The sequence below is a fragment of the Haemorhous mexicanus genome, chromosome 3 (genome assembly GCF_027477595.1).
Source record: "Haemorhous mexicanus isolate bHaeMex1 chromosome 3, bHaeMex1.pri, whole genome shotgun sequence".
Classification (NCBI taxonomy): domain Eukaryota; kingdom Metazoa; phylum Chordata; class Aves; order Passeriformes; family Fringillidae; genus Haemorhous; species Haemorhous mexicanus.
In genome coordinates, this window is record NC_082343.1 from 97,500,794 (window position 1) to 97,526,279 (window position 25,486).

Here is a 25,486-nt window from a genome sequence, read left to right on the forward strand (position 1 = left end):
AAAATGCAACAGGTAATCCTTCTACTACTTAATGTACTACTTACACAGAAGTATCACCATTATTCTGTATCTTTTCCATACCCTCAAACTGGATATGTAAGCTGAAAATCAGGTCTGAGAAATGGTTTTATGTCTCAGGATTTTGCCTGCAGCATCTCAAACTGTTCTTGATCACTGTATTTTATTAAAACCACGTACTATGAGGGTACTATGAGGGATTTCATTGTATACTTTGAAAACAGAGGGAGACATAATTTTATGATGACTGCAAAGATATGAAATTTCAAACAGAGTAGATAGGATTTCTCTGTTACCACTTTGCAACTTGTAGTAAACACTCAGTAGTGTCATTAACAATGTGATACTACCACATTAAAGATCATGCCAGCATTAACTATAAAATGCTGCAACTTGGTGGGTGCAAATAAGAAGCAACACTGAACCAGTACACAGTCTTACCAGTCTGGTAACTCAAACTGGAACTAAGGAGACAACTGTACAGAATAACTAACACAATCAGGTGTGTATTCAAACTTGTATATAAAGGCCAATTCAAACAACTCTGCATTCAGAGTAACAGCCAGTGCAAACACAGTAGGATGTGCAAAAATAAGGCTATGATGTTCCTCCTTCACGACTGTTTATATTCAATTTAGTTGGATCATTTGCCAGGCAAGTTTGATTAAACCAGAGGGAGGATGTTTTCAGTATAACAGTATCCTTCAAATCCTTTTTATTTTTTTATCTTTTGATCCATTTTATTAGAAGACTGAATTAATATACCAGAGCTTACCAAGAGAAAAATCAGTTCAGCTCACATTTTACCTACAGAGTGCCATAACCTGAAGGTTGATTTACAAATGATGTACAAAGCCATTTCTTTTTTTGTGTGATTTTGTCACCAAACATGACGAAGCTGAAAAACGTCAAAAGCCAAGAGGTTCAAGTTCTATAGGACTGTTTGGTCAGGAGTTTTTGTTTCTCCCGTCATTCTTTTCTTCCCCATATGACCATGCTGACATGACATGAAAGGATTTGGTCTTATCAGCTGTGAAACTGTTGCACAAAATCATAGTAGGAATATTCAACAATTTGTTCCTCCCACACTCACCTACAATAGGGACCCCCAATTCTAAGAAATAGACTTCTTTATATAGTTCTTTCAGGGTTATGCATACAGCAGCTGGTAAATTATAAGATAAAGGCTTTAATCTTATTCTCTCTGTAGTCCCTTACTGCTTAAAAGGAGTTACAAGAATTAAGTCGTACTTGAAATAAAGACATAAGTGCCCATAAAATTTTCTGTAGCTATTTACAAAAGGAGGAGCAAGAAGACCAGACAAAAACCATCCTGGAGAATACAGGGGCTAGTAAATGCTACACCGATGCTGTAGCATTTATGCCTCCTTATAGCCCAACTGTGGGAAAATTCATTAAGCCAAGAGTGCAATATTAAATAAATGTAGTGTGAAACAATGCCTAGAGCTACTAGCACTGAAATCCAAGTGAATTAGAATCCATGAATAGGAATCAAATTATAATCTAGATATATTGAAGGCATTCAATATTACAATATTTAGGCAACAAAAAGGATATAAAAATAACTCCTTATGTATGAAAGTGTAGCTAACAAGTAAAGCCTTAAAATTCATATTTCTCTTGAAAGCTGTTGGCAGACTTGTAGGAGGGATTAACTAGCACAGAAGAATTTGTAAACTTCAGAGCTTGAGGTCATTTTTGGAGAGAGGCTAGGAGGAAATTACCTACTAACATATTGTTTCAAAAACATTCATTAAGGTTTTTTTCTGAAGCACGAGTTTGAAGGGCAAAATACCATGGGCTTGAGAGAAGTGAGTAAAGTCTACCCTGCAGTAATCACTTGTGTCCAGACTCTTAATCACAGCAACAGGGTGGCTTGGTCATCTTTATTGAGAGAAGCTTCTTTAACTATGGGATAAAGAACAAAGGCAGAACCAGCGACCATGAGACCACTGGTGCACCACATCAAACCCCCATTTTTGCATGTCTGCACTCTCTCAGCTTTAGAACTCTTTACTCATTCATGCATAAAATTCTAAACTACAACAAATACAAGTAATTCATGTCACAAAGCAGGAGCCTGGCTGTCACTTTATGCATTCCCAGTTTCCAAAGAATGAGGCTTTACTACTCTTCACATTACAGAAATCTTCACGGACAAAATGCTTTCCTTTGTTATCAGCAGCCCACTGAATTTTAAATACGGATTTTAATAAAGTAGTCTGTAAAAGTCAGTAACTCCTGTCACTTACTTGGCTTAGAGTTAATGATGACATTTTCAGCAGGGAGCTGGGGTGGGAACCTGCAGTTTTCTCCTTGGCCCTCACTGCTGCCATACTCTATGACATCCACTTGTCCCAGCGGCACGCTCCACTTCAATAAATACCTCTGGCCAGTTGTCACGGTGCCACTGCTTTCATAGGAAGAGCTGGAAGATGCACAAATTATTGCTGTGACAAGCAACTGTGTTTCAGGCCATACTATTTATTATGTTAGCTTCTAAAATCTGCTGTTTATTAACTTGAGTACAGTGCACATCTTGAAACAAATACATGCATCAGGCTGACTTTTGTGACTGACCTTTTCCAGCGTGCAAAGAGCAGCCATGCAGGTGCAGATAAATCTTGTCTGCAAGCACCACAGGACTGCCAACAACAGTCCTTACATTTCTATAGCAAAACATAAATGACCATCTTTGAAGATCAATGTGCATTCTGAAATCCTAATACAAGTGCTTGGGATTATACTTTGGCTCCACATTTTCCTGATTTTTTTGGAAACGGTTCTTTTTGGGCCCTAACTACTATGTTTAGGGAAGTAGGGATGATGGAACCTTTGAATGACTGCTGGCAACAGGAAGGACAACTGAAGGGCTGACAAGCCAACATTTCTGCCAAGCCCCACAGCCCAGACTGCTCTGTATAGCAGACCTCTGCAACTGCTGCAGCTTCCAAGAGTAATCCTGCCTGAGCTGCTGCTTAAGAAGTGTGTATCACAACAGGCATTTCAGAGGAATGAGCACACTGAGGAAGCTCATTAGGAATAGAAATTATATCAATACTAATTTTACTTTGTTTCCTTCATTCCCTTATTCCCATTCAAGAACATGTAACAAACATTATAAAGGACAAAAGAGATGCTAAAGTGAACAAAAAAGGCTTATTTCACAGAAAGAATGACTGAAATCCAGAAGTCAACTGCTTGAGGGAAATCAGCAAAATGCATTTATTGAGAACAGTAACTAAATGCTGAAATTCAGCTAGTCAGCTACCTAAGGCTGCGACACAGACTTTTGTTTCAATGAAGAAGCAAGTATGAAGAAAGAACGCAACTGCCACAACTTAAGCAAATATTTATAAATTCTTGACCTAGCTCAGAAGTAACAAAAAAATCTAGGCAGGACACAGTTGTTCAGTCACTAGGAATAGCATCCACCCTATCTAACTGCTGTTACTTCAGAGTCAGGCCACCAGCTCCTGCTGGTCATCTACCCTATGTGCAAAGAAAGACCTGAGGGTTCTGTCATCTGTAAAAATATCTATCTTTTGCAACCCAGAAACACTCAAATGTCCCAGGTGCCTAGAGTCCACTAGTTACAGAGGAATTTTCTATGCCTTGCAAAAGATACTTACTTTTACAGAGGGCACAACCCTTGGAGGGTCAGAGACTTGGCATGATAATGAACTTTTAACTTTAGCAGTTTAATGGAAACAAAAACAGACTGCACTTTGCTGATTCAAGTACAAATACAGAAAATCCAAGGTATGAAAGAAGATAAAATATGAATAGTTAAAAACAATATTCAAGTGTTACTAAGAAAGTAAAGAATTTGTAAAGACAAGGACCACAGGATAATTGACATGAGCTTATTAATTTTCTGAAGTGTAGTTATTACACGACACTTCTCACTCACATGGACATGAGACCAAGCAATCACACGCTTAGAAATATATGTACAGGATTCATACTTCAGTAATTAAGATATCAACTCATATTATGCTTAAGAAAAGCTGCTCTTGGAAGATTTTAACAATCCACATTTTCTTTGTCAGAATGTACCATTGCATAAAACAATTTATGATACAAGCAACATATGAATGTGAACACAACTTTGACATACACAGACATTTAGTAACAGTATTAATTACAGCCAACAAAAGCACAGAAGGAACTATGAAAAAAATGCCTTTTTTCAAAGCATTCCACCTTTAATCTTTCAATGTCTGGTCCCACAGATAATAACCCTTCCCCATCTGTAACTTTGTTAGCAAGTTCCAGGTTTTTTCTAGCAGCCTGCATTACAATTCTTGATTTTGTTTTGTTTGTTTGTTTGTTGGAGGTTGTTTGCTTTGCAGAGGGTGGTATTTACTTCACAAATTGTGTCAAGTTACAAATCTGTGAGTGTTACAGTCTGAATTTAAGGAAGAAGAGAAAAAAGTATTACCTTGGGGCATGCCTGTATTCCACCAAGCACTAATACATAGCAATAACAAGACACTACAGAGCATTTCTACCTGTAATTCCAATTGATATAATTTTCTTACAAATTTACTCTAGAACTTCCAAATATCAGTCAGCAATTTGGAGGACTATGACAAAGCTTGTTATCCTTTTATTATGACCACTCCAAGAAACCATTAGCCACAGTAAATACAACAGCACAAAAGCAATTCAACAGGTGCCATTTGACATCTGAAGTTCAAATGATCATCTAAAGAAAGAAAGTTAAATCTTACCGAACATTCACTGTCGCACACATCAGCACATCATTTAACATGAAAAGTCGCCGTTCTTTGGTTTTGAGAATTTCTCCTTTGTCATTATAAACTGTCTCAACCATATCATCAGTCCGTATGAGGTATCTGTTTCCACTGCTGAGTAGCTGGATTTTGGAAACAATCAGCATTGTATATTACACACAGTACATCCAGCACACAAAAAGCAAAAACAATGGGTTACCACATGCCATCCTAGCACAAGTGATTGAAGGTGGATTTGGCAAGGGAATTAGGTCTCCTTATTAATCTGCTTTTGATTTAGAGAAACAGTAACTTCTGCTGTCACCCATGAGGACTTAAAGGGCTTTGCATCTTAAAGTAGACCATGGCTGCTCCAGGAATCTTCCACATTGATAAGTTTCTTGGCAAAAAAAATGGTTCCTTCAACAATTTCTGTGATTTCCTTCCTTATTCTCTTCTTTCATAGTTCACTGAAGACCTACACATGATTCCAGCTGCCCAGAGTGGGAGGCCAGAGTGTGAGGAGGAAGTGTGCTCAGCCTGCTCTGTCACCCCTGGGCTGACAGAGCTGAGGAGTGCAGCTGCCAGGGTGTCACAGACTGTGGAGAAGATGACATGTCCAAGAGATTCTTGGCATGCAAATTATTTCTGACATTTGCCTTCAAGGGCTGAGGATCAGCCACTCTGTGCAACCATGAACCAATCCATTACATATCAAACACATCTCCATAGTGTCCAACAGAATAAAATGGTCCATAACTCTAATTTTCTAATCAACCACCTCCTTCACCACCTATTTCACCCTGTCTGGAATTGTTCCAAAACTGTAAGTGCAAATATACAGGCCCAGGAGGGCCAACCCTGTCCTGGGGTGCATCAGGCCCAGCATTACCACCCAGGCAAGGGAGGGATTGTCCCACTCTGCTCTGCACTGGCCCCAACTGAATATTGAGTGCAGTTTTGGGTGCCACAATGTAAGAAAGATATTAAGCTATTAGAGAGTGTCCAAAGGATGGCATCAAGGATGGTGAAGGGCCTTGAGGGGAAGCTGTATGAGGAGTAACTGAGGTCACTTGGTCTGTTCAGTGTGGAGAAGAGGAGACTTAGGGGAGACCTCACTGCAGTCTACAGCTTCCTCATGAGGGGAGAGTTCTTCACCCAGAGGGTGGCTGGGCACTGGAACAGGCTCCCCAGGGTAGTGGTCAAAGCCCCAAGCCTGACATAGTTCAAGAAGCATTTGGACAATATTCTCAGGCACTTGGTATGACTCTCAGGGTTGGTCTTGTGCAGAGACAGGAGCTGGACTCCATGATCCATGTGGGTCCCTCCCAACTCAGCTGATTCTGTGATATTAACACAAGGCCTGTGGGACCCTACGAGATTTGGAGTGACAACCCATGTATACATCAATGAATCCCCCACTGCATAAAACACAAAATCTTGCAATCAATATCAACTGACAAAAGGTAACCTGGGCCACCTCTTCAAAAGAACATTCTGTGTCTTAGAACTATTTGAAGATGATTAATAGCTGCTTCAAGAAGCAGGATTATGACAACTAGAAAATAAAGTAAAATATCTGAATCCATCTTCTAACAAACTTAGAATGGAAATACTGTTTCAGTATGAAAATAAATTCAGTATTCCATTCCTGGTACATAGCTTAAAACAAGCATTTTCTGGTTGACTATTGCTTTCCTAAAAGATATGCTTTTTTGTATCTAGAAAAACAACCCCATTCCTTCAGCACATCCCCACTACTTTACCTCAGAAGGAGTCCACAAGATAATAAATTGAAACTTTACAAAAGCAGTAACTGAGGCATTTATGCCCCACTTCATGGGAAAGAAGGAATCATTTATGATACAAAAAAAACAGGCATACATATATCCACAGTATAGATAGCTACTAATGAACTCAAATAAAAAAGATTGTTCCTTCCTTCTTACTGAATGACTTCTAGAGTTCTTTTCAGACATTTCAATTGTAGGATACAAATCTATGAATGAAATAGACTGAGATTTTTCCCTAAAACAAGGAACATGTTGAACCCATGCAGAACACATACATGCAATTTTACTGTATATTATTATTTCCTACACTGCCACAGAACACCAATAATGCTGAGTCAAGTTCAGTGTGTTGCCTATTCCAGCACACAGTGGTGAGCCTGTTCAGTCCCAGAGGCAGGTCACATCTCCCATCTACCACTAGAATGACCACATGTGGTTGATCTCTACAGATAAAACCAACATAGCTGTCTCTTTGGTGTCTGTTGTAGAGATTGCTCAAGGCCCAGAAACTGACTCTCCCATTTCCATTATACTTTCCTACTTTCCTTACCTTGTTCAGGTAACGTTCATTCATTGCTTTTGCTATTTGTTTTATTTCACAGCGCTGATCTGCATCCCTTTTCCTTTCATTTAACTTCTCTGCCAGGGTCTCAAGTTCTGTGAGAGCCATCTGTAGAGGTAATCTGTCAGGATGTCCTTTATTAGTGTTCTTCAACATATCCTGAGGGGTAATTACGAAACAAAACAAAACAAAACAAATCAGATTTATTTGCAAAGTCAGGTTCCAAAGATTACAGAATGTACAGTTACAACTCAACATTCTTGAGTACTACTAAAGAGTAAGACCAATAAACACCTAATGAATATTCAGACAGCACATTGCTAAACTTCCCAAATTTCATAGGAATTCTTTAAAAATATACTGAATGGGATCACATACATTCTTATTTAAAGAACAAAATTACAGAGAAGGGAGATAGTATTAAACAATCTGGCAATCAGTATTATACTATAATATGTATGTGTCTATAAACAATGATTTAAAATTAAACTTTTCTGATATTTACTGTCATAGTAATATTGTATTATCTTTATTACTGTTATTATCTCTCATTAAAACATGGACAGCATACTCCTCCTAAAGTAGGAGACATTACTTCATTGAGGTCACAACAGCTCCTCCGAGTCTTTGTCTTTTGCAGGCATACAGTAGCAACAGTGTGAATAACACTTTGTCTCCATTCCCAGAGCACTTAAAAATCTTCCTGCCACAATAAACTTCATAATTCCTGCTATTTTCAAAACTCTCACCATGGCTTCCAATTCACAAGCTTCCCCCATGACTACCTCTGCTCCTTTACCCCAGTAATTCCCAGACCTGCAGCCGAAAGCCTGTCCTCCTCTTGGCACCTGAGAGCACAGCTGACACACAGTGCTTTCTGGGGTAGATCTGCTGTGGTCTGGAAGGAGGTAAACGCAGACTAAATTTGTCTGGAGCAGGTCTATACTGGGGAATTGTGCTCTTCCTGCAGCTTGACTGCCTGTTGACATGAGACCCAAGGACTCCCTGTCAAAGCCACAGTTTCCATGGGAAAAGAAACAAGATGCTGCAGGTCAGAAGGAAGCCACAACATACTCTAGCAGGTCCTGTGAGCCAATTGTCAGAGAGTGGACTGTTGTTCTGTATATCTCACATATATTCTAAACTATCCAAGGTATGAGTTTAATCCTCTTGTTTTTTTCTTCAGTGGAAAATAATGCCACTAAGTCCCTAGTCATGTTTTGAAGTGTTCCTAGCTAACAAACACATATAAACAAGTAGCATATTTGAACTACACCTTTAATAGAAAACTATTTATAAGCTACATTTTTCTTAGCAAGTAATCTATAGTATATCTAGTTTACTAAGGCTTTCCTGCAGCGCCCTTACTGCCTGTCCCTGCAATCAGACTATGAAATCAGCATGTTTAATGCACTGAAATTTTCTCTTTATTTCCCCATTATCTAGTGGTCACCTCCACTGCAATATGATCCTCTAGCAGAAGACAGCTACCATGTAATCCCAAGGGTAAACTATTCAGGAATGCAAAAGGAGCCTCCCTTTGGTAAACATTATTTACCTGCAATAGCAGAATGAACTGTGGAAAACGTTGGATAGGTTTCATCATTAAACCATACAGTGTAATGCGATCAGGGCTTGACTCCTGACACTGCTGCAATGCAAGAAAGACACATTTACTACCATGAGCACATTTCCACCAGTTACAGAATGAAAGGAAAACGTTTCCTAAAAATTCTTCTACTTTGCTTACATTAATTATAATAAGAAGACTAAGGACTCCATTCACGATCAATATTTATTTAAAAAATATTAAATCTTTTAGAAAAACCTGTCACTATCAAAATGATGGCCTGCCACCGAACTGAAATATACTCTTTAAATAAATAAAGCTGGGCCAAAGCCACACCAGCAATGCAGCACCTATGAATCTAAAAATCTACCTATAGTTTATAAGAGGGAGTCTAAGAAAACATCATAATCTCAGTGCTATGCAAACAGAGATTTTAATCTTTATTAGAAGAAACAAAGGAAAAATGTTCATCTATATTTGGAAACTAAAATGTTAGAATCCATTATTTTAGTTACCATGAATGGCAGATAAAACTAGACAAATTTCTTTGGCATGTGCAAAAAAGCCAGAAATGGCCAGAAAAAGGAAGGCTAGAGGAAATACTCAATATTAAAAAAAAAGCAATTCTCAACAATGTTAAACTGGTGTTTTGCTTAAATTGCTATTTATTGCTACAACTATCAGCTTCACAACAATTTATTTCCATAGTTATCTGTACAAAAATAAATTTTTTTTCAAACAGCAGTAATGAAGATTTTGATCTTCATTGCTGGTGGGCAAAAATAAAAAAGGAAAGGTAAAGAAGTGTCATCTGTCATCAGAGTTTGGCTGTGTTTCTGCAAGCAGAACCAGTGTGGTCCTGCCAAGCTGTGATGAGAGGTGTGGATTATGTCTCTATTGGAAAAACACGCTTGTAACAGTAGAACATGTTTAACCTGTGACAACACACTCACTAGAGAGTCTGGTCTTCAAGATTCTTGAGGCTTCCAAAATATCATCCTGCACAGAACTGTCCACACTCCAAAGAGCCGTTAGTTAATTTAAGATCTGAAGTCAAACCCCTGCAACCCTTCTCTAGGCAACCTAAGAGTTGCACTAGGCATCCAGTTTTTACTGTTTTTGTAACAGACCTGACAGGATGACCAGCTCTGAGAGGCACACCTAAATCCAGGATGCCTGGGGAATGAGACAAGCTGAGCTCTCAGACTCTCAGCAATGTCACAGATAACCCAAAAGCCTTGCAATGGATTCTGTGTACTGTCTGTAAGGTGTCAACCCTAGGGATTCACAGCACTTCTACTGTGTGTGCCAGGCTCTTCATACATATCATGACAAGCATCATATGCAACAGGGCAGTATGCATTCAGCAAAAAAATCACCAATTTCAACCCCAAGTCAGAAACACAATCTTCAAAATCCAGGGAAATTGTTGTGGAATGGAAATCCAGCTGCACTACCTCTAACAACACAATAAACAAATTAGAATTAAAATAAATTTCAAATTAAAACATGGCTTCATACGATAAAGTACTATTTGAAGCTCACCTGATATGGAAGAATCCTAATGTTTAGACAAATAAAGTAAAGCAAACACCAATAAACTGATTTGAATAACAATAAAACTACTGTGCACTTCAAAATACATCCCAGATCTGAAAGCACATTACTATGTCAAAAATGCAGTACTGGAAGGGCATCCTCTGGGGTCTGTTTGTGCCAAATCCATAAAACCAGTGAGACAATGTACAGTATCAGCAGCCAAATTTCCTCCCAAACTATAACTCACGCTTTCTTATTTATCACATATGCACAACTATTTTAAGAATGAACTAACCTTTAAGAAGTCTAAAAAGGCAGGTTTGGTGGCACAAGATTTCTTGAGAATCCCAACTGCTGTACTGAAGTTGTTTACATATTCACTGTATGCATCCAATACCATAGATTTAGAAAACTGAAAAGAAAAAAGGGTAAATCTTAACTAAAAGAACAAAAGACCTCTGTCAGCACAGCAATATAGACCTCTGGCTGTTAGGGACTCACTCAGAACTAAAGGCTTTGCTTGGCCTAGTGGTGGATAAACAGAAACACTGGCAATACCCAAAATAATCTTTCTGCAGAAGACAGGCTGGAAACAGAAAGATGTAACAGCTGTGAATGACATTTAATGTATTTACAGAAATTGTTTCATCTTGGCTAGAACACTGGGGCAGAAGGACTGTGGGCAATCAAAGGGCATCCACCGAGATTCAAATTGACAGCTGAGATCCCCTGATCATCTCACTACCTGTCTTCCAGATTAAGTGAATCAGCAAAGTCCCAGGGCCTTCACACCCTGACTTCAGCTATTAAGAACTTACTAAAAAAGCAGACGGATTGTGTGGCTTGCAAGCAGTCATGGGAATGGTTGCCTTCTTGGTAACTTCATCCATCTCTTTTGCAGAGCTTGTCTCATTAAGACTACCTAACTTGCTTCATTCACAACAAGGCAGGTTTACTTTACACAACAAATCTTCAGTAACTATTTAATTTTGGGTGAACTGTGATCACATCCCAGCTCTCTTACAGCAGGCATGAAAAGGTGGTGATTTCCAGCACCAGGATGGCAACAAAACAAAGCATTCAAGCCAGAAGGCAGGCAGCCTCTTCAAGCCACACTTTCATGGTGAACAACATCTTTCTATAAACCAAGGCCATTTCTTGTTTTCTCTGATTTAAAGCAGTAGCTTATTCTGTCCTTTACTGAATGGACTTCCATTAATGATGGGACAGGGTTTTACAGATACTCTTTATCAGTGCCCCATCTCAGTTCAGGAATTTAGGACATTAGCTACTGTGGTTTCTTTCTACTTGCACACTACTAGGTATGACTACCCACTTTCACAAGATGCTGAGCCTCAGTCTCACCTCAATTTTGGTGGGTTTGTGAATCTCTAATTTCTCATAAAAATAAACTGTTTATGTAGACGTCTGAAAGATTAATCAAAGCCTGAAAACTTTTCTCATAATCCTTTCACATCTGCCAACCGAGCTGAAGACATGTGTTGGTGTCAGTTTCCTTACCAGGATAGTACATGAATACTCTGACAGTTGCCACAGGCATTGGAGAACATGGGAATAAAGCAGCTAAGTTAGAAAGACATGGAGATAGAAAAACAAGACTAAAATAAAACCAGATTATCTGTTCTGACACGTTTGCTTACTGAAGCAACAAAGACATCACCGATCATTTCAACAGAGTCCCACTCAGATACACGACTCGCCAGAGCAATCTGAAACATTGAATGGCACTGAAGAATTTCCTTAATTCGATAAAAGACCATTTTAAGTTTTCTTTCACTCAGTAATTTTGGTTCCATATCTGAAAGGGGCTTCTCGTATTGCTGTGAAAAAAAAAAGGCAAATTGATTTAAACAAACAAAAAATGGACTTCTATAAGCAGAAAAACAAACTTATGCAATGGTACACACATAAAAAAATCACTGAACATTTGGCATGGAGCATCTGTAGCAAAATCTGTGTTAGTCACAGGAAAGATTCTTTAATAATATTTAATGATTCTTTTTCAAATATTCAAAATTTAAAAATGCAAAAGATATTAAGGTACCTCCAGGATTCTTTTGAGAGCATCCACGTAATTCTTCTCACTATCAACTACAGAGCCCAAAATATACCTTCTCACAACCTGTTGAAACAACAAAGTTTTGTCCAAAGCTCTAATCAGGTAATATATTCATTGTAGTTGGAAATTATGATGATAAAATTATCTCATTAATAAAACAAAAGCAATACAAAGCAATTTCAATACTGGAACTGCAATAAAATAATACTGTACCTCTTCAAAAGTAATTTAATTTACTATTACTCTAAAAGTAATTACTTAAAAGAACACAACAATTCTTGTATTGATATCTGTATTTTTTTCTGACTGTTGTAAGTCCAAGATTAACTTTTGAGTCTTGTGTTTTGACTTTGGCATTTAACAATGCTCTCAGGCACCTGGAGTAATTTTTAGGACTGTCCTGTGCACGGCCAGGAGCTGAGCTTCAATGATCCTGGTGATCTTCTAAATCAGGATATTATATAATCCTTTGCACCCTATATTACTACATTAATGCCTATATGTATATATGTAGGCATTAATGGAGACAATCATAAGTATAAGATAATGTTGACTACTTCAGTGATTTGCTACAACAAAATAGGAAACAATTTTTCAAAAATAAGTCCTAAATTTTATTTTAAATAGATTTTATAAATTTATTAGGAGAAACATGAAGGGCAAACAAGCAAATACTAATTGTCTTTTAAAGTTAAGGTCATATAAACGGTACCACATAAACTGAGAAATTATCCAAGTCAGTATTCTCTTTTGGGCATTACTATGAATAAGTGAAGACCCCCATTTATCTATATTTATATGCATTGAGAGAGTTGTAAGCCCTTCAGGAAAAGCGACCATATTTCATGCTAAGCTACAGGCTATTTATTACACCTCCTTCTCTACCTTCTGCTTCAGCTGAAATGTACTTTGTATGGACATGCGGGTGGCAGGACAGGAAGGACTGGAGAACCAGTCTGGTTTAGAACTTAAGCCTCTAGCCATCAATTATATTTCTTGTTGGTTACAAGGATTTGTTTTCACCCAAATCCATTTCCTAATCCAGCTCACCCCAGAGTTTCAAATGGGGACTATGAGGGAGAAGACAGCATAGGAGTAGGATCAAATCACCTTCCATAAATACAAGAGAAGGAAAGACTGCTCATTTTGCTATTTTAAGCTAGCCTAAACAACCATGAAACCCAAATTTCTGACTTGCTTCTTTCTGCTCCAGAACCCACAGAACCTGCCTCCTCTACCATCGCTGCCTTTAAATTTTCCACACTTGTATTTTGCATTATTAAATTCAGGTTATGTGAGAGTTTCCTTTCAGGTACAGGCATTTCAAAGGAGGACTTCAAAATTATCTGAGGCTTTGCTTAAGATATATACAGTACAATTAGTTGTGTCTAATCTGTGTTTAGAAAAGATTTAGCAGTGTCTGATTTGGTATAGCGGATCAGTGGCTCTGGTGAAGAACACTAATCCTACTTTTAGTCACAGTTCATTCTTCTGAAAAGAACAAACATCTGTAGAAATAAATTTCAGGCTCTATAACACACAAGAAGAATACTTAGTAGTGGCTTCAGGTTATTGCAATAGATATGAGCCCTAGCCTCAGTACTTGCAGGCACCAGGATTTAAACAGAAGCCATCATGCCACCTGCTGTTTGAAGCCAGCATGTCCACAGAGCAGTTTTGCTGTGACAGGGCAGCTGGGCCGGAAGGGGGCCCTGGCCTGGGGCACCCAGGGCTGTGAGCCCTTCCCACAGCCAGGCTATGCTGGCCCCCCTGAACTGCTCCAGGGTTTCTGTGCACCCAGCCTACCAGAGCCCTGCTGACCAGCAGCCAACCTCCCCCACACAGCTGCTGCACCCTCCAGTTTGGCATCACCTCCAGATGTGCACTGCAGCTGGCATCCAGCTTGCTCACACAGGCTCCAGCATGCCAGAGGCCCGTGCCTGCTCCTGAGGGACAGCACCAACGCTGACCACACACTGCACTTTGTACCACGGACTCACTGAGTGTGGCATCCTCACCTGTTTCCCACCCACCTTTTAGTCCACCCATACAGAGGGTATCTCACCTAAAGGAGTACAGGAATACTTCAGGAGACAGCTGAAAGCCCTGTTAAGGCAGAGGTAAGTGACACACTTTTCTCCCCTCTGCCCATAAAGTCACCACAATCACCTCTCCCCCAGTCACCTCAAAGAGGCTCAAGCTGGTCATGCACAAATGGACTCTGGTCCATTTGTCTATGCTGATTTTTCCCCACTCACCCTCCTGTCTTACTGAATGCAGACATAGCTCCCAAGAGCATATGCTCCACCACTTTTGTTGAGACTGAGGTGAGGCCAGACTCAGTTCTCCTTCTTGTGGGTAAGAGTGTGACACTTTTTCCCATTCTTCTGATTACTGTGATGTTAGATGACTGAGAAAGGCCTTACCCACAGCATCCTTACATCTGGTCTCACAGACACCTGTATGTCCAAAAGGCCTCAGCTCCCCCAGCTGCAGATAAGCCTTCACCCCAGCAGACCTGCCTCTGGGCTCATGGGCTGAGTCCCAAGGACAACTCTCACCTGTAAAACCCCAGGCAAAGGTGGCACAGTTTGACCCTTTGACGCTAGGTCCATGCCCCACCAAGCAGTGTATTCTGTTCTTCTTAGCCTCCTTTTGTTTCCAATGTACATACCAGAACCTCTTCACAGTTGCCTCTCATACCTCACTAGCTCCAACTGAGCTTTGGCTTTCCTAACTCCATTCCTGCCTACTTGGAGAGCTCCTCCTGGGCAGATGAGCAATATTTGACATGACTTACACAATTATGACCAGTTGCCCCAAACTATAAGCACCCTGTGGGGTTTTTTTGCAAAAGAGGGTAAACTTATTTCTACAAAACCACCCTAGTGAAACTCAAATTCCTACTTGGAAAGAAGGAAAGAGCATTCAGACTGATGTTGAAATCTCACATGATAATAAAATGTTATAGTAATGAAACACAGTTTGATAGTTGCTTTGTTACAACATTAGCACTTCACTGTGTTAAACACAAAAGAAAAGTAAACCTCACCCAAGTAAAAGGTAAAACAAAACAAAAAATAATCCAGAAAATCTATGGCACTCTCCTCAATTGCCTCTTAGTTTGGTTTTTTGCTCATTTTCTTAAGGTAACTCATGACTTGACACCACAAGAAACTAAAAACTCTCATAGAGTTATTAGTTGTCGTAACAATACAGTAACATGAACGTAGGGATTTATTTTCAGCCAAAATTTCTTAACTGATGCTGATTTCAGTATCTTTTGAAGTGATTTCCACAGCCACTATACAGTTTTAAGTGGGAAACAGCAAAATTAGTTCTGTAGACTTGACTTTACTGGGGATGATTTTTTTTTTAAGCAAGAAAAAACTTTGGATTCAAAGAGCACACAGGATATTGTCTACATTTGAAATGAAAATCCCAGAGCACCCGGAACAATCTTTTCTGGTTCAATAAAAATGCTTTAACTCTCTCCTTTTTTCACTCAAAACCATTACATTTAGTTTAAGTGTTCAGGCAGTGAAACAATGTAGTCCTTATAGACAATTTTATAATGCAAACCTTTTTGCACCTCTGGGTGAATTGAGGACTGATGCAACTATATGCACACACGCAAATTTTCAAAAAAAAACTTTTTCAGTTCTGAATTTGATGTCTACTCAAGTAAAATGCCAATATGTTTGAAGATCAAAAGCACCTAAGAGCCACTGGTGCAGAAGGGGAGAAAAAAAAGAAGAACATACTTCCCAAAGTTCCCAAAGTTTACTACCTGCTGCTGTGATAATCCCTCAGGCATAGGAGTCATAATTGCTTCTGTATGCACACAGTCCACATCAATAAATAAATTTTGCTCTTCTTCTTCCAGACAAGATGATCTGTGATCTACAAATAAATAACCAAATGTCAGCTTCCACATGTGGATTGAAAGAAGAAAACAGCAAAGTAAAACAAAAAAGCAGATTCTATCATCTGAGCACAGAAATAATAAATTTTCACTTACCAAACAAAAGAAATTTCCCAATACTTCTGTATCATCTGGGAAATCACATAAATGCTACCACCAATAGGTACTCTAATACACCTAGTATTCTAATACTCTAGAACACCTTTCAAAGGCATCCTAATATCCCTCAGCTGCAGACAGCCTAAGCATCTTTTAGTTGACCACTACCCCCTCCTCTCAGCCAGGAGAATGGGGCTGTCCAGAGGGCAGGACATGACAACTTGGGCTAAAGCACTACAGCCCCAGGGACAGCAGTTTCAAAATAAATGGTCCCTGGGAAGAAACAGAAAACACCCATATTATGATCCAGCTAAAAAAAATTCCATATACCCTTCTATAGCTGAACTAAAATACTGCAAATAACCACAATGTTTGTTTTCATCAGAAAGGAGTGAGGGATTCTGCATTGCTCTGTGGGTAAAAATTTTACTGAAAAAGCACCACCAAAGTGCACTGATAGGTGGCAGTACATAGCCAGACAAACAAGCAGATCCGAGGAAAGGAGACATAAAGAAAGAACAGTATGAGAAACTGTCTTAGAACAGAAAGAGAAATAAGGGAAGCAGATCTGAGAAACTTGTGAGTTTAGTTAACAAATTTTTCACTAGCTCCCTGCTGATTTGGAAAGTGGTTATGAGATTTAGCCATCCACAGATACACTGGGTCTGCAACCTAATCTCTAGAAATGTAAGAAGGAACGCCAGGTCCATTGTAACACTTCTCTGAAGATCATTTTCATCTGTTCAACTGCAAGAAGTTGAGGATATACTTTTTGATCACCTCATTTCGTGTACCTTTCTATATTCAAGCTGTGAATTAAGCAAATTGAGAAGCAGAGGTCATGACAGAGATGTAAGATGTGTCCTGGTCCATACAGCAACATTATGTTACCTCTCTCAATAAAAATATTTTGTTCCAGCCTTGTGGTCTTAGCTTCCTAAAACTGTAGTTTCAAAAGCTCAGAAGTTAATACCATTTAATTAGTTGGGCAGACACCTGAGCAGAAAGATACACTATCTCTCAGACTTATCCTGAAAAGAAACTAGTCTAATTTACACCTGTCTCTTGAAAAAATTACCTGTGGACAGCTGCTGCCATGGCTCAGGAATAACAAAGGACTGTCACTTGCTCTCAACTACAGAAAGAACACAAATACTTCTGTGGCTTTTTGATTTTACATCATCTTCTGTTTTGCCATCCCAAAATTCAGCTTTCATCAAAAATCATCAGACTGATTTAAAGAGTACAGTCTTCTCCCCTGCTTTCACTCTTAACCACAGAAAGCATTACCCCTTACCAGTGATGAGCATTTTAAAATAATTAACTGCTTCTCCACTGAAAGCCATGTCTTAACAGCACACTCTCCTGACATTCAAGAGTTACTTGATGGAGAGACCTGGACAGACTTAGTAACCGTGCTGATTTTGACTGGGGTAGATTTAATTTTCTTCACAGTGGCTAGTATGGAGCTACATTTTGGATTTGGCCACAGGGCTGATAATATAGAGATGGTTTTTCTATTGCTGAACAGGGTTTACACCTGTTCAGCAATAAAAAAGAGCCAAGGCCTTTTCTGCTTTTCATACTGCCCTGCTGGTGAGGGTGCATGACAGGCTGGGAGGAGATGCAACCAGGACAGGTCACCCAAATTGACTAAAAGGATATTCCAGTCCATATGACAACCTGCTCTACGTATCAAGTGGGAGGAAAGAGGAGTAAGGGGAGGGGACATTGGGAGTGATGGTGTTTGTGTTCCAAGTAACCACTGTGTGTAATGGGGCCCTTCTCTCCTGGAGATGGATAAGTGCCTGCCTGCTCTTGGGAAGCAGTGATCTAGTTCCTTGGCTTTCTTTGCTTGTGTATGGCTTTTAGGTTCATTAATATACTGTCTTTATCTCAACCCACAAGTTCTCACTCTTACCCTTCTCTAATTCTCTCCCCAGTCCTGGTGGTAGGGGAATGAGCAAGTGGCTGTAAGGGGTTTGGCTGCTGATTACACCGCAACAGTAACTAAACACCACTTACATGCTCCCATCTACCAGTACCTAGATCACACTGCTTGGTGGGACTTTTTGTTATTGTTCTTAAGTTGACCCTTCTCTGTGGTCCTCAGGTTTCTCAGGTCACTCAGATTCTTGCCCCAAACACAAAAAAACTGCTCAAGATGCATTGACCATACTGTCATCTGAACTGAATATTATACCATACATTTTTGATATATATCTGACTTCTTGCATCTAGCTCTCAGCTCCCACTACAAAAATTTGCTAGGCCATTCATCTTCTTTCTCAGAAATTACTAGAGAATGTAACAAAGAGAAACACTGTAAATAGCATATACCTTGAGAAATGAAAGATTTTGTCCTTATGAAGGACCGACCCTTCTTCACAGCTGCTTTTGTCTTTTCAAGTCCATCTTTGGTACCTTCTCTAGCAGCTCTCATAAGTTTTTGCATCTGCAAGATAAAAAATACAGTCTACATGTTCAGTGAATAATAGGAAAGCATCTGAGCCTGCACACTTCTAAGCTACCAATATTGTCCAAAGTCAAACAAATATATAGTAAGTAGAGAGAACCATGAAAGCTCAGAGCCAAGCTCCTGTATTTCAAAATAAAATAAAAACTGGAGACAAGGACTTACTTCATGGCAATACTGTATGCAATTCTAAAAGAGCAGAAATGCTTAAGAACCCTTCTGCATTAAAACAAACTTTAAATAGTCTCAAATGTTATCTTATGGAACAAATACCTACTACTCACAGGTCATTAACAGCCACAGGTCTTGTCCATCTTTCAGTGTCCAAATAACTCTTCCAAAGTATTTCTGACCTAAAGATATTCCCCTAGACTCAGTTATATATTAACTATATTCTTAAACAAAAACTGTTATGAAGAAAAAAGTTACAACTAATAACTTCATTCATTGAAGAAATGCATTGATTTGATAAGAATTCCATAATCTTACAGTACACTACTACGGTCAAATGAAATTTCATATAACAAAAAAAAAACCACCAAAGACATTTTGCTTTGCTGGAAAATGTTTATTAAAATACCCTGCTTTGTACTTCTTTCCCATAATGTCACTACAACAAAAAATCCCCACTACTGTCAGAACACAAACTAAGCTGCCTTGCTGCAATCAGGCAGTTTCTGGGTTTGAGACTGAAGCTTTTTGCAAAAACCCAATCTTTTCATACTGGTTACACTCAGAATGGAGAGCAGGGAGATTCCCAATTTGATCCTGTGTGGCTGCAGAGCTAGGGCTAGGCTAGCCCCATAGAGCCAAGGTCTCAGAGACACACTAGGGTTGTACACCTGGCTCACACTCTAGGATAAGGGCACCAGTCATCAGGGAAAGACAATGCCCTATCTCATTTTTTGAGACTGTTAACATTAAAAGTAAGCATGACGAAAGGTCCTTGACCAAGTATTTGTATGAGTATAGCAATATTGCAGTCTTTAACTTAAGACTGCACAATAAAATTTCAGAACATTCAGAATTCATTTCATACAAATTATTGTCTACTTTTTCAAGCTTTTAATAAAAGACAAAATTCATTTCATACAAATTATTGTCTACTTTTTCAAGCTTTTAATAAAAGACAACATTGTCTGTGTTGGAAAAGCAATTATTTAAATGTAGGTAGTTACAAAAATCAACTACACTACCTTCAGCTCATGTTTTTGCTTTAGTTGCTGAATCTCTACTGCTCCCACAGTGTTTGACATCAAATCTTTCATCTTTTTTTCATAATGCTCCTTTAAACGCATTAGGTCATGAGAAAGCTACAGTGTATAAAAAGACACAATCTTTTCAAAAAGCCATAGTGAAAACTTTATGCTGAAGCACTCACATAAATCATGCACATTGCCCCATCTATCTACTGACACAAAGACAGCTAAGGGAAAACTATCACTGAGGAAAAACTATCACTGAGAGAAGCTCCAGTCCGAGGAAGGGACCATCACTCCTGGGCACTGCTGAACTCCACCAGGTGCTTTTCTGTAAAGATGGGAGCAAAGCCACTTAGACTAAGGCAACTAAATTCTTACGCATATTAATTGTATTGTGCCTATCTCAAAAACCATATGGAAACAATACATCAGCTTTAATCATAACCATTATTCACTGGAGCACAAAACCTAGTCTATATTTCAGACTATCCTTCAAAACAGTGAATCAGAAGAAAACTCAGAGACTGAGGAACCTGTGGAGATTGCTGGCACCTGAGAATACGGAAGTTGACACGGCAGTGAGTCAGGTAAGGAGACACTAACAGGATTCATGTTCTTGTGGTTTCCACATGCATCATAGTCTCATTGTATGAACTTGGGTGAAACCATCTCATACATGAATATATTCATTTGCAAGGTAAGGAAACTATCACAGAGAAAAGAATGCTCTGGAATACTAATTACCATTTGTTAAACATTTTGACAAAAGTAGATAAAAGAGGTTAAAATGCAACCAGGAAAGAAAAAAAAAGACAGGAAAATATTTGGTGTGCCCTATAATAGAAGTCCAGTGGAAAACCCCTCAGCTTGATATCAACAGAGTTATTTGGCAAGAGATCAAAGCATCAGGAAAGAGAAGGCTTACTGAGTTGAAAACAAAGCGACAGGCCCAGCACGTAGTTCCTCTAGGCTGGGTCAGGATGCAATTACCTCTAACATCATGATTCTGGTATTACAGCAGTATAATGAAGAATAGTATCTGGTTCACAGACAAGAAATATTTAACAGCACAAAAACCTTCCCTTCTTAAAATAAAGTAGTAAATATATAGAATAATAAGAATTATAATGAAAAGGTGACTTTGAGGGAAGTCCTACCAGCACTTAAAATTAAAAATCCCCAATCCAACCTTGCCATACTTTCCAACTAACACTAAAATAAGTAGGGCAAGTCCCTCATAGGCTCTGAAAGGCCACAGAAAGTGATGTGCTAGGAATATCCTGTCACAGGACCTGAGGAGAAGTGAGAGTTAGTGCAAGGAATGGATACAGAGAAAATGTATATAAAGAAGAGTAGTGTCAGCCCGTGCTGAAATGCCAGTGCAGGGAGGGCTGGGGTTGGTTTTCTGGGGTTTTTTTTTGTTTCTTTTCTTGGTTGTTTGTTGCAAGGGTTTTTTTGGCAATCCTAAAGTTTCCTTCCTCACTCTCTGCCAAACCCTTCCCTAATTTCCCAATTTCTCCATCTCCCAGCAACCCATCCAGGTGCAGGAGCCTATCTGACTTTTCCATCCACCAGCTTAAGTGTTCCTCACCTCCTCACACCCATCCTCACAAGGCAATCCCCAAAACGTTTTGTTACAGGCCTGAAAACACCATCTGCATGGCAGTACTCAAGGGCACACCCCTCTTCTCTCATCACTCCTCAGTCTCTTGCTCAGACACTCTGTGCCTGATCCTGGTGCAATCACATTCAACCACTGCCAACAGTTTTCCATGACAGATCAAAGTATACTTTTAAGGGTTCCAAAAAATGGCTTTAAACCTTCCTTTGTTCACATATGTAAATAGATTCTTATAACTAAGTCCAAAGCTGAAGCTAGGGATAACAACAGAAGATTAAAAAAAAAAAAAAAAAAAGTCAGCAGCCATGTTAAGGCTTACACACTCACATGCAAAGTAATTTCCCAGTGTCTTCCAAGGTATTTAAAACAAAAAAAAAAAAAAAAAAAAAAAAAAAAAAAAAAAAAAATCAAACTCTATTTTTTCAGTCTTGTTAGAAAAAACTCGCAAACAATCAGCTGAAACAGCTTAAGATCGTTCTAGTCAGAACAAAACCAAGACAAAAACAGAGGATGAGCACTCAGCTTACAAAGTGCAGATTTGGGTGGGCTCAAGTCTTGCAGTTAATTGCTCACTCCCTGATTTCCAAAGGACGTGCAGCAAGGATGGAGGTGAGGGGAGAGCAGATTACATGTACTGGAGGGAAACACAGACAGCAAGACTTTTATTCTCATCAAGTTAAGAAACCTGCAAAATGAAAATAAGGGTCCTATGAAAAAACACCCTGCAACCCCTGCACATTCCAGCCACGGGGTGCTGAGGCAGCTCACAACACAGAGTTGCCAAGTGGCTCTTGGGGGTCTGTCCCCAGTCAGCACACACTGGGGAGCCTCTCATAAAGAGGGTACTAAAGGGCAGAAGAAGAGGAACCAAGGCAAAGAGAAGTCAAGAGCCCAGGGCCTCTCTCCCTGTGCAATGGGAGAGGTGCAGTGAGGACAGGCACCTGTGTCACCTGTGCCTTCCTGCCTCCTGCAGAACAGATGGAGCCAAAGGCACGAGACCTGAGAAGTGTCACAGATGGATCATTTTAATCATGCCGCCTCTCTTCTCTCCTAACAGGTAGAATTCTTTTTGATTACAAAAATCTTTTACTTTCAGAAGTTTTTTAAGTTCAGTCACTTTCAAACAAGCAAACTGATGCAGATCAAAGAGAGAAAGCTAGGGAACTCTGGCAAAGAGTTTTGTGACTTTTGAGCACCAAAAGATCCCAAACCATCAATTCTTGTCAGGCCATTTATTTTTCACATTATTTTCCACACTTATTTACCACTTACACTAATCCAGCAACTGCAAAAGAAGAGAAGGTAAGGAACTGCCCATAAACAAAAACAATCTCATTTTTAATTTCATTTTTATCCAATTTGAGTTATCTTCTTTTTTAAGAAGCTTCTGTTCAATATTTTCATACCTTCTTTTCCCTGTTACATTTTGTTACGTACTGTCACTTCCACACTGATTCATATCTCCTTTAAAAAGATGCTGTTGGCATTCGAAAGTGAATTGAGGAAAAAAGTAATACAGGTGAGAAAGGGAAGTGTTAGAAACCAGGACAATCTCACTGAGCAGCCGTGACTGAGCAGCACTGCAGGATACATACATGTCTCTTGTGGTTGCCTCGCAAAAAGGAGCTGGGAATTCCATTTTTACACTCAGAATCACTCTGTTCTTCATAGCTTTCAAACTCACTTGAACTCCACCCGTATTCCAGTGAGCTGTTTCCACCATCATCACCATTTTCAACATCATCATAAATCATTTCCTCTGCAAGAATTAAAACAAAATAAAAAAATGACACGCTGAAATGTATGTTTGCTCAAACACCAGAAAACTTACTCAGGATATGCTACAAAAAATTGTACAGACTTTGTATGCACACTAAAAATTCTGAATTAAATCCAATATTCAAATAGCCAAAGTGGATTATCTTTGTTGAAACAGAGTACTTTAAAAGGAGAGTGTTATGGGTACACACCATGATCCTTTTAGAAACATGTGCTACTCAAATGACACTTTTGTGTCCAAATCCCACAAAATGATTTAGAACTTCAAAGGAAGTTTAAACTCTAACTGTGAACGCACATCTGCACTGAGAAGCATCATCCTTCCATATTTAAGCTTGCCATTCGTCCCTAGGGACATGGTAAAATATGCTAAAACATGACAAGAATCAAATGAAAATGTCACTACTTCCAGCAGAACAGGTCAGACCAATGCAGCAAGAAACGTGTTACACAATGGTGTTTTATGACTCATCACCACCAGTCACTGGAAGTCTCCCATACCTGGCAGCTACCTTGCTCATGATTTACTCTAAAAACTTGAAGTATTAACCTTTTCAAGACATAACCTTTTCAAATCTATATTGCAAAGGCTGGCCAAAGTACCTCCTGTTAAAAACACAGGTCTTTTCATTGGCACAGATGTCAAGAACATAAAACGTACTCAAAATAAAATGGAAAATTTAGAGCCAATTGCTTATCAGGAAACAGGAATGCATTCTACCTGCAGCATCATATGTCAGTACAAATGGAAAAGTGTGGACACTTGTCATGGTACAACACTTCTATCAGGAATCACTATTGTCAGAGGTTATGATACAGCATTTACAACAGTCTCCTGTTAAATTCAGGAAACAGCAGCTGTGCTTTTATTTTAAGATTGACATTTCATTTCAACAGAGAAAAAATATGTACCCAAAAGGAAAGCTGATATGTTTTACATATCCATCAAAACCCTGGATTTTAATATTAACATTGGAATCCTCTGTGTTAATTATAAACAATTTAATTAGTCAAATTTGGAAGATTTGGATTTTTAATTTTTTAAAATCCCCATGCATATCAAGAGTGTCCTTAAAATACTGTTACTAAAGAAGACATCTTAGTGGTAATCTAGCACAGTGAGTAATTTAAAAGAACCATCATACTAAGTCAAAATAAATCAAGACTTATGCAAGTCTAACTCCTGTGCTGTGAGCTTTGGAGCAGGATTTACCCCATGACTGGGTGAATTTATCTTGTCCATGTGGTAATGTAGATTGCCTCACTGAAACTTTTTTTGGAATAGTTGCATCTCCCTGAATAAATACACAAATAAAAAACATCCAAATCATGAATAGAAGATGAAACTTCCCTTACTACCTGTTCCTCAGAATCTTTCAATGCCTTAGGGGACAACATGAAAATCAAAATTTTAATTGATGTCGCATGGGTTAAGCTAAAGATTCTGACCAATATGCTCAGCAGAGTTTTGCCCCACATCCCATATCCCACCTAGCTCAGCCACCTGGGCCTGGTGTACATGTTTCCCAACTGATCAGCAACAGCACAAAGACGTCCCTGCTCAGAGCAGCACTGAGGGAACTTCCAGTAATATAAGCATTGAAGTCATGAATAAAACACGGTACTTTCCAATAATAAATTGGAAAAAAACCCCTAATAATTTGTAAAACACCTTGCCTGAACACTACTAAGGGCAAGAAATTAAACTGTTACAGCTTCAAAGATTAATGTGGGTTTCACACAAGAAAGTTAGTGTTTTCTTGATTCATTAACAATTTCAGCATCAAAGACCTACACCCTCTGAGAGCCACGATGAGTAAGACGCTGAACTCCCAAAAAGTCAATTCACTCAAACACAAAAACAGTCAGTAGCAACTGATCTTTAGGCAGACTTCACTATACCCAAAAACCACAAAACAAACCTGAGCAAGAACTTCATAAAATATGCTTCTTGAGCCCTAACTCCATCATTTCCAGTAAAGGTAAAATCTTGACTCCAGCAACTACTTTGAGATCTATTGTGCCCCCTCCAAACATGGTCACAACCATCAGGAGCAGACCA

The 25,486-nt window shown here is 39.0% G+C and overlaps 1 protein-coding gene across 7 annotated transcripts in view; it reads right to left on the reverse strand.

The window, feature by feature from the left end:
• ARHGEF10 (Rho guanine nucleotide exchange factor 10) overlaps positions 1-25,486 on the reverse strand; it is a 109,586-nt gene that overhangs the window by 49,826 nt on the left and 34,274 nt on the right. For 3 of the 7 annotated variants that reach the window (XM_059842795.1, XM_059842794.1, XM_059842792.1), the window contains 11 exons: positions 23,241-23,404; positions 20,019-20,135; positions 18,687-18,801; positions 16,113-16,225; positions 12,308-12,385; positions 11,904-12,083; positions 10,538-10,654; positions 8,692-8,784; positions 7,122-7,292; positions 4,776-4,921; positions 2,292-2,467 (listed from right to left, as the gene is read on the reverse strand). In XM_059842795.1, the coding sequence (XP_059698778.1) occupies positions 2,292-2,467; positions 4,776-4,921; positions 7,122-7,292; positions 8,692-8,784; positions 10,538-10,654; positions 11,904-12,083; positions 12,308-12,385; positions 16,113-16,225; positions 18,687-18,801; positions 20,019-20,135; positions 23,241-23,404 (1,470 nt within the window). Of the gene's footprint in view, positions 1-2,291; positions 2,468-4,775; positions 4,922-7,121; positions 7,293-8,691; positions 8,785-10,537; positions 10,655-11,903; positions 12,084-12,307; positions 12,386-16,112; positions 16,226-18,686; positions 18,802-20,018; positions 20,136-23,240; positions 23,405-25,346; positions 25,483-25,486 lie in introns of those variants that run through there. The other 4 variants (XM_059842799.1, XM_059842793.1, XM_059842796.1 and 1 more) reach the window with 4 other exon arrangements.